The sequence below is a fragment of the Carya illinoinensis genome, chromosome 5, assembly GCF_018687715.1.
Source record: "Carya illinoinensis cultivar Pawnee chromosome 5, C.illinoinensisPawnee_v1, whole genome shotgun sequence".
NCBI classification, from domain to species: domain Eukaryota; kingdom Viridiplantae; phylum Streptophyta; class Magnoliopsida; order Fagales; family Juglandaceae; genus Carya; species Carya illinoinensis.
The window spans coordinates 11,261,861-11,272,000 of record NC_056756.1 but is presented as its reverse complement, the minus strand read 5'-3'; the positions used below and the strand labels follow the sequence as shown (position 1 = coordinate 11,272,000).

The following is a 10,140-nucleotide window of genomic DNA, read 5'->3' as shown; positions in this document are numbered from 1 at the left end:
CTACCGTTCGGCAAGCTGTGCGATCAAATTTGGGTTCTTTGGGTTCCGGACAAGACAAAAGTGCTAGCGCTTGAAGAGAGAGAGAGAGAGAGAGAGAGAGAGAGAGAGAGAGAGAGAGAGAGAGAGAGAGAGAGAGAGAGAGAGAGAGAGAGAGAGAGAGAGAGAGAGAGAGAGAGAGAGAGAGAGAGAGAGAGAGAGAGAGAAGAAGGAGGTCGCATGGCAGAGCAGAGACTGAGAGAGAGAGGGGAGGAAATCTGAATTCGGGGAGGGGGGCGCGGCTAATTAGGGTTTCGTTCTTTAGCTTATAACACCCGAGTACCGGGTTTTAAACCCATATTCGGATTTAAAATCCGGTATCCGGACCGGATTAATCCGGTTTTTCGAATCCGGATGCCGGCCCGGATTTGACCCGGGCCGAAAACCGGAACCGGAATCCGGTTATACCGGATTCCGGGCCGGGCCGGATAAAATTCGGCCCGGTTGAACAGCCCTACTTCAACTGTATGTTAGTAATGTATACTGGTATTAACGGTATATGATAATAAATTAGATGTCTTTATCATCTCTAACATGTAAGTGCAGTCCCCATGTATTAGGATCTATAATTGTAAATTACCCTAACAATTGTAAGAATTATTGGTAATATTATAATATTCTTTTTTTTACGTTTGATTTTTCAAAAGAAATTTTATTGGTAATATTAGATAAGTTTTATTTGAAAAAGAAATTTTAAAATTTAAATCCTATAAATACAATTTTACCATTTAAAAATATCAAAAACTCTATATATAGTCACTTTTACATACTTCTTTTACATTTTATTAATGTGATTGATTACCTTATTTTTTTAAATATAAAATAAGTACTTTAGCTAATCGCATTAGTAGAGTCTGTAATGAATACATAAAAATGACTGTATGTAACAGAATTTTTTAAATATTATAAATGATGTGTTCTATACATGAGCTAGATAATAGATTTTTTTTTTCTTAGTTAATTATGATTTGAAAATAGTGATCATTACTTTTGCACCCACCGTCAAAACGAAGTCTCTAATTTTTTTCTTAATTTCAACAAGGTGCATTAACATTAAGAAGAAAAAGTCTTATATGACAGTCACGAAGTCATATCAAACACACTCTCAAGGCAGCTATGAAATCATATCAAATTCGCATTAAATACACATGCAAGTTGCAAAAAAACTCCCAACTTAAAGTATATAGGATAATCAATTACAATATTAAAAAAAAAAATGATAGAAAACAAAATAAAATATAAAAGAATATGAAGAAGAGAGAGAGAAGAAGAAACTTTGAGGGCTAGATTTTTGCCTTCTGAACTATTGTTGAATACAAAGTATATATCCATATTTATAGAAAAATTATATTGAGATAATGTAAAGTAAAACCGTAAAAATCTTAAACATTTTGAAAATAAAATCAAGATAGCAATAAATTTGATTTGATAATCATGAAAATCAAATCATATTATTGATTTGATATTATTTTCAACATCTTCTTCAAACTCAAGGTCTAGAACTTTATAATCTTAAATTTAAAATTTCAAAGTACCATTCATATTCATTTATTGATCGTCGATGATGTTGTTGATAAAGTGACTAGCAATTGAAACATCAAATCTGAAACTGTGGCCAACAATGGGTTGTATATGGCCTTGGCCAATGGCCTTGGTGACTTGGTCCAATATTTGGTCAACTATTGGACCAAGGCCAAAATTGAATATGGGGATTCCAGTAATGCCCACAATAGATCAAAACTCAATAAAAAAATGCCTCACAACTAATAGAGTTACTCTAAATGCCTTAATTTGAGACAATACATAATTGAATGTCGATAACAAATTTTGTCATAGGTAAAGCTAGCAGAAAAATAAATATTTTATAAGATTGAGGTTAGCGTTAGCTAAGGGCTTTAATACCATAATAGAAAATAAAATATAATATAAAAGAATATAGAGAATAGAGAAAGAAGGAAAGAGATCTTGAGGGCTATATTTTTACTTTTTAAATTATTACTAAATACAAGGCATACATCCCGAATTACATTGAATAAGTTAAGATAAATGTCTTAAACATTCTGAAAATCAAATTAAGATAATTATAAAAATTAAATTAAACTAATATAAAATAAAATTATTGATTCGATATTATCTTTATTAGTTTTAATATTTACACTCGACATCAATGTTTTGAATACCGTATCGGATGTTGTACCGGTCAAGGCATTGAAACGAAATATTTCGATACCGGTATCGTTTCGAGATAGTCGATATATGAATAAATTATATATATAAATATATATTATATTATATATATAAATATATATTAATTATATTCCAAAATAATAGTTTATATATGAATAAATTATACATAAATATATACATATATATAAATTATAAACAGCCTAGTATGAATTGAGGATCAAAAAATGAGCTTGTAGTTTGAAGAAATGAAAAAAAAAAAATGAAGACCGAAATACCGACTGGTATGTAGGCCAGGCCAAAATATCAACTAGTACTTAACCTGGTACGAAACAGATGTAATTTTTATACTAGATCAGTAGTTGGTATGGCATATACCGGCCGGTACGGTATGAAATTTGAAGCAATGCTTAACATTGTTAAAATAATAATTCTACATACAACTGTGAAGAATGTAAACGTAACGTAATCATTTTGAAAAAATATGTAATCTATTATTAAAAAATTAATTATTTTCATGTGAATTCTATATTTTATTCACTTTTTTAAAAATAATTACGAAACGGTTGCATAATTTATAATTATAAATATCTTTTTTAATGCCATGTCAGCCACATGAATGATGAGTACGATATACCAGTTTGCAATTTTTTTTTTTTTTTTTTACCATTTGTACAAGACTATCAAAATAGTTAAAATTATCGATTTGAATGATATAAATTATAAAGGAAATTATAATAGAAGGTTCTGATATAAGTGCCAATTGCATATGGATGAGATACGGGTTTACCCACCCAGCTCCACAAACAGTTCCGTTATATCCATTAACCACCACTATGACCCTATCCATCCTGCTAAAACCCTAGCAACTTTGTTCACTAGATTGCATGCGATCGCTGTTTGCTCTCATATCCTCATCAGCTTCATCTGGTCACCATTTATTCTCTCTCCTCGGCTCGCGTTGCTCCTTAACAATCCCAGCTCATCAGGCCTTCAGGCGCCGCCTGGTTCTAATGGATACCTCTGAGAAGATTCTCCGCCAGGCTTTCGCAGAGAAGCAATCAGCCGTCGAAGCCCAAGGCCACGCTGTACGCGCGCTGAAAGCAGCCGGCGCGGCAAAGCCGGAAATCGATGCAGCGATCGAATCCCTGAACGGCTTGAAGCTTGAGAAAGCTTCGATCGAGAGGCAGCTCCAAGCTGCCATTGGTGGCGGCGACGGCTCCCTTAACCGGGAAACGTTCCGTCAAGCTGTGGTGAATACTCTGGAACGGCGTTTGTTCTACATTCCGTCCTTCAAAATCTATCGCGGCGTTGCTGGGCTTTACGATTATGGGCCGCCAGGCTGTGCCGTCAAGTCGAACGTTCTGGCTTTCTGGCGCCAGGTAGGCCAGAATTATATGCATATATTTTGCGATCCTGATAGTTTAATTGGAATTGTAAACAATAAAGGACAATATATTTGGGGTTTTGTTGTTTACTTACACACGCATCTCGTAGATGTTTTGGCTTACAATATTTGCTATATTTTCTTCATTTTTCATACTTTCCACACAAGGTATAACAATTTTAAAGTTTTTGTAAATTTGAGACGCTTTATGTTATGGCGTTTTTCTCTAAGGGATGTCGACGATTCTGCTTCTATTTGATTCATGGTTGAACCTGAAATTCAATACAAGGGTGTTTTCAAATCTTAATATCATAATTTATACAAGCTAGCAGTGAAAAAATGGGAGAGGAGGAGGTCGCGGTTAGGCTCAGGGGAGGAGGGTGGCTTAAAGGTCACAATGGTCGTGGAACGGCCAACTTCTTTGAGTTTATTCACTGTGCTTATCACCAGATGCTGCAGAGTATTGGTTCTGTCTGGATGTTGTATTGTTTAAAGATCCACCAGGAGGTTTGAAGATTTTAAGCAAAGGGTATAAAGCTATACATAGTCAAGTTTGTTTTTAAATCTGCAGCATATAGAGTTTACAAGAAATTAGACCAGAAGGGAACATCTTTTTTGCTGCAAATGTATCCAACCAGAGTTTAAATCATTCTATACTTGTGTCATATTTCACTAATGAACTGTTGGGATGACTGGAACGTTAACAGTTGTGCAATTAAGGGAATGCTAAACACTCCTGAGAAAAATCAACATATTCATTTTATTTGTTTTTTGCAGCATTTTGTCCTTGAGGAGAACATGTTGGAAGTTGACTGCCCATGTGTCACACCTGAAGTGGTGCTGAAGGCATCTGGTCATGTTGACAAATTCACTGACCTTATGGTGAAGGATGAGAAAACTGGGACCTGTTATCGTGCTGACCACTTGCTCAAGGATTTTTGCAACGAGAAGCTTCAGAAGGACCTTAGCATAAGTCCAGAGAAGGCCGCTGAACTAAGACATGTGCTTGCAGTATTGGATGATCTCTCATCTGAACAACTGGGTGCAAAGATCAAGGAGTATGGCATTACAGCTCCTGACACTAAGAATCCCTTGTCTGATCCTTATCCGTTCAACTTAATGTTTCAAACCTCAATAGGTCCATCTGGCTTGAGCCCTGGGTGAGTATTGGATTGGATATACATACAAATATACATGGGATTGGTGATGTCAAAATGCTCAAAGAGTTGGTATCTTTGATTGTTCTAAACTTTTCTAAGTCACTGGGTTGACTTAGTTATTATCTTCAATTTTATGCAGCTTTATGTGTACTTGCCCGTGGTTGTAGAGTTTTTATTATCTTATTTTTTGCAGGTATATGCGTCCCGAAACTGCCCAAGGCATATTTGTTAATTTTAAAGACTTGTATTATTACAATGGGAACAAGCTCCCCTTTGCTGCAGCTCAAATTGGTCAGGCTTTCAGGAATGAGGTGATTCCTTTTCTCTCCTTAAAAAACATATAGTTGTGCATGTGCTGTCTTCATGTGAGTTCATGAGAGAGAAAGAGAGAGGGAATCTGAAAACTCTTTCACATATGGGCAGATATCTCCTCGCCAAGGCCTTTTGAGAGTCCGTGAGTTCACGCTAGCAGAGATTGAGCACTTCGTTGATCCTGAAAACAAGTCTCACCCAAAGTTCTCGGAAGTTGCCAACTTGGAGTTTCTGATGTTCCCAAGAGAAGAACAAATGTCTGGCCACTCTGCAAAGAGAATTCCACTGGGTGAAGCAGTTTCAAGGGTTGGTTTGAAGAATATCTATTTGTACTCTCTTTTGCCTTCTCCCCTCTTGTTTGTTTGGATCTCTCTTTTCTGTGATGATTCTGTGGTTAAATGTCTTCCAGGGAATTGTCAACAATGAAACTCTTGGCTACTTCATTGGGAGAGTATATCTCTTCTTAACTCGCCTTGGTATAGACAAAGACCGTTTAAGGTTCCGGCAGCATCTTGCAAATGAAATGGCCCACTATGCTGCTGACTGTTGGGATGCTGAGATTGAGTGCTCCTATGGGTGGATTGAATGTGTTGGTATTGCGGATAGGTCTGCATATGATTTGCGTGCTCACTCGGTGAGAATTTTATTGGCACTTTAGGATTAATACAATTCGAATGTGACATGAGATTTTGTGAAAAGTCGTTTCACTCCACTCATTGGTACAATTAGATGGCATGATTCATAGGGATAGAGTGGATAGTTTAATTTCCTCTAGCCTCATTGTTGTTCAGAAAGCTTGCTAATGGGATACTAATAAAAAATAAAGCTTGCCAATCAGATATGATCCTCCTAGATTGTGTCGTTATAAGTGAGATAAGCTTTTGTTTTCTAGCTGCTAACAAGATTCGTCTATAGTCTCAAGTCACTGGTGACAGAACAGGTTGTACATGAAGAACATTCTAAAAGTACATATGTTTTGTTACATCTTAAAAAAAAAGTAAAAATGCCTTACTATCTGGAAACACTACATACGTGTGGAGTACTGATTAACTGATGTGTGACAGGAGAAAAGTGGCGTTGCACTTGTGGCCCAGGAAAAATTCTTGGAACCCAGAGAAGTGGAGGTGATTCTTCTGTTAATTAACCCTACTCATCACTGATATAACTAATACCATTAGTATATGCATAACTTATTTTGCAAGGCAACAGCGAGCCCTTGAATCCATCTGCTTGATGTTGGCTAACATTACTCGACTGGCAATGTATAATTTCAGAAACTAGTTATCAATCCTGTGAAAAAAGAGTTGGGCCTTGCATTCAAGGGGAACCAAAGGATGGTGGTTGAAGCTTTGGAGGTAAACATTTTAATAGCTCATATCTTTGTCCTTAATGGCAAGATTTCTAGAAAATAAAATGAATCCATTATTTTGACATTTTGTTTGCATTTTTCATATTAGGCAATGAATGAAAAAGAAGCTTTGGAAATGAAGGCTACTTTAGAATCCAAGGAAGAGAGTCCGTTTTATGTGTGCACTCTTGGCAAAAACGTGACTATTAAGAAGAACATGGTCACAATTTCAAAGGAGATCAAGAAAGAACACCAGAGAGTTTTCACACCATCCGTAATCGAGCCATCTTTTGGCATTGGGAGGATAATATTTTGCCTCTTTGAACACTCTTTCTATACGAGGCCAAGTAAAGCTGGGGATGAACAGTTAAATGTGTTCCGTTTTCCACCTCTTGTAGCACCTATTAAATGTACGGTTTTCCCACTTGTTCAGCAACAACAGTATGAGGAGGTGGCAAAAGTCATTTCCCAATCATTGACTACAGCTGGAATCTCACATAAGATTGACATTACAGGTACTCACGTCTTTCCATTAATTTGTTTTGGCTCTAAGGGATGACCAGGTCATCAAGTAAATGTGTGAAGATGGACATTTGCATAGGCATGTTGTCCCACCCGCAGGCTTGATCGCTTGTGTTCATATACTATTGTATTTGTTAGGCATTATTCCTGTCTTTATCATTTTGGTGATGAACCTGCAATAGAAAGGTCCAATCTGTTGCCTAAAAAAAACTACTGGATGCAGGAAGCTGCCTAATGCATGTATATATGGACTTGTTAATATTTATAAAAAATATATATATATATATATATGTGGACTTGTTACTGATTGTCTACCCGGTTGAATGATGATGTTTCCAGGGACCTCAATTGGTAAAAGATATGCAAGAACGGATGAACTTGGTGTACCCTTTGCAATCACGGTTGATTCAGCATCCTCAGTGACAATCCGGGAAAGGGACAGCAAGGATCAGGTCCGTGTTAATGTGGGAGAGGCTGCATTGGTCGTTAAAGAGGTAACTGATGGACGGCAGACATGGGCGGATGTATGGTCTACTTTCCCCCATCATTCCGCTGGATCCGCCGAGGCAGATGAGTGAAATTTGAATGCGATGGAACAATTATTAAAGTGATACCTAATTTGAGATTATTCTGCCAGCCATTGTCTTTATACATACTCCTGACATATCTTTTTGCACTGTGGTGAACAATTATAAGATTATTAACAGTATAGGTATCTGACTGGGTTCATGTTTTTCTTAGCATTGTGATTGGTTCTGTCTGGTGGAAATCAGGCATCTCAATGCTGCTGTTCCTTGCAATGTAACTTGATGGATTTTGGCTTTTGTGAGGTGCATTTCTGAACCGAAAACGATGTTCGGCAGCTTCTAAACTGGTTTAGAATTTTACCGATATAACCCACTGTACATTCTCTTGGATTCTTGTGTGACTCATGGTGGGAATTCCGAATTGAAAAGATGCACTAACTTATCATACATACCGTGTAAAAAATGTTAAAAGTCTCAACGTTTGTATTGGACAATCTGACAAAACGTTTTCTCAAAAGTTTACGGCGATGTTGTGACGAGAGTTGCTTGCACAACTTCAACGTGTAAAAATGTTAAAAGTCTCAACGTTTGTATTGGACAATCTGACAAAACGTTTTCTCAAAAGTTTACGGCGATGATTGTGACGAGAGTTGCTTGCACAACTTCAACGGTGAACTTTGCTCTGAATAAACTTGAGCGGACCAAAGGCATATATGGCGGAAGACTCGTGATATGGTGTTCCAATGGACAAGGAAAAAGAACAGAAAAATAACGCCGTCTGTGGGATTCGAACCCACGACCACACGGTTAAAAGCCGTGCGCTCTACCGACTGAGCTAAGACGGCTGTTGAAGTATTGTCTTCTTCTGAATTAACTTTATTTTTGTATTTTCCATTCCGTTTCATAGAAATTTTGTTTATAGCATTTTAAAGTTTCGATCATCACGTTGGTTATAAAATCCGTGAACGTTCCAGTGTACATTAGAGAAAGGGCTAAGCAACGACGAAAGCGGGTTAGAGAAGTGGAGGTTTGGGCTCTAGAGGGGCAAAGCGAGAAGCTTCTCGTCGTCGTGGCCTAGTGCATTGTTGAGAATACTCGTTTCAATAAACCAGATAGTTGAGAATACTCTATGCTTATTGCCTTCTTATTTATTCATCCCGTATATTGAAGTAACTAGTAAGGGTGAGGCGCTAATCTTAATACCAAAATAACTTATCAAAAAATAGTAACTTCTAGCCAAAATAGTTCTTACTTAGATTTGAGAAAAGTTTTCATTGAATTATCGGAGCTCCAGGGTGAGTTTTGAACCATGTTCATTCGATTCAACCACAGACGTTGTATTGTATTAGTAATGTATGATGATTTGCCTTGGGGGATCTGTATCTTGCCTTGAGCACTTGACTTACATAAAAGTCTCAAGGTAACAAAGGCCATTTTTCTTATTGCTAATAGTTAATTATATGCTCCCGGGATTAGTTAGGATGTTATTCCTGGACGCATGGTACCAATAAAAAATATATATACACGCTCCCTTCTTTTGACATATATATAGTTATCTGATGTACGAGGTGGTTTTTGGAGAGCGAGATGAACATGATGTTTACTTACCATGTTATTCTTAAAAAACATTTCTGAGATAAATTATGCGACAGATTTTCCTTAAATCGTGAGTTTATTATTTCAGAATTTTTTGCTGAAGCCCTCATCCCCAATACATGATGTGGGGCATGATCTCAGAACTTCCACCTACTGTGGCAGCTGTGAACAATCCTACCCCAAGAATTGAACATGATGAGAGCACAACCATGAATGCTAACAACCTGGTGGAGTGGTGACTCCAGCAAAACGTGCATTTGCCTAATTGACAGGTGGCAAGTTCGTGGGTGCCTCCTTGGTCTGGCTCCTAATCATCAACTTTGTTCTGACCGTGTCTGCCAGCAAAGATGTCCTTGCCCTTCCTTCCCTTGAGGTTGACTAATCTGGCATTGAGCCTGAGACCACTGTTACCGTGAAGTGGCGTGGGAAGCCAGTTTTCATTAGGCATAGAAGTAAAGGGGACATCGATTTGGCTAATAGTGTATATGTTTGGTTTGGTCTCTTGGTAACTCACAAGAGGGTTAAGAAACGTCCCGAGTTACTTCTTGTTGTTGGGGTCTGTACTCATTTGGGTTGCATTCCTTTTGCTGAACGCTGGTGACTTTGGCGGTCCGTTTTACAAAATGCCATGGTTCGCATTATGGTACTTCTGGCAGGATTGGCAAGGGATCAGCACCATACAATTTGGAGGAACGTACGTACCCAGTTGCACCTTCCTAAGCGAGGACAAGTTGCTGATTGGTGAGACCCTCAGGAGGAGTGATTTTTTGGATCACTTTCTTGGGAAAAGGCCTGATCATGGCTGAATGAAAACAAATTTCCTTTTCTTTTTAGTCTGTTCATTTTTTAAACTTCTGAGAACAAGATCCGAGTCTTCCGAATAATACAGCTGGATTTTTTTCTAGAAATGTTTAGTTTCTATGGTATTTCCAATTTCAGTCTCTTGAATAATCTGAACTTGTGCGTGCTGTTGTCAAAGTATTCCATGATTAGAGGGTAAAAGAATGCTGCGATGTAGGATAATTAGTTGTAGCGGTACTCTGATTTTGTATTATAACGTTAGGATTT

General features: G+C 37.5%; 1 protein-coding gene, 1 non-coding gene and 1 pseudogene across 2 annotated transcripts; 2 read left to right on the top strand and 1 right to left on the bottom strand.

Moving 5' to 3' along the window:
* The first annotated feature begins 3,000 nt into the window (after window positions 1–3,000).
* LOC122310570 (glycine--tRNA ligase, mitochondrial 1-like) lies at window positions 3,001–7,799 on the top strand. The gene is made up of 9 exons (XM_043124555.1): window positions 3,001–3,602; window positions 4,385–4,767; window positions 4,961–5,078; window positions 5,191–5,385; window positions 5,489–5,713; window positions 6,144–6,203; window positions 6,354–6,434; window positions 6,537–6,942; window positions 7,289–7,799. The coding sequence occupies exons 1-9, from the start codon at window positions 3,108–3,110 to the stop codon at window positions 7,525–7,527; spliced, it is 2,202 nt and encodes a 733-aa protein (XP_042980489.1). The 5' UTR covers window positions 3,001–3,107; the 3' UTR covers window positions 7,528–7,799.
* A 143-nt stretch (window positions 7,800–7,942) lies between these two features.
* LOC122310571 lies at window positions 7,943–9,968 on the top strand (annotated as a pseudogene).
* Window positions 8,249–8,321, bottom strand: TRNAK-UUU. Its single transcript has one exon. It is a non-coding gene; the product is annotated as a tRNA-Lys (tRNA).
* Window positions 9,969–10,140: the final 172 nt, after the last annotated feature.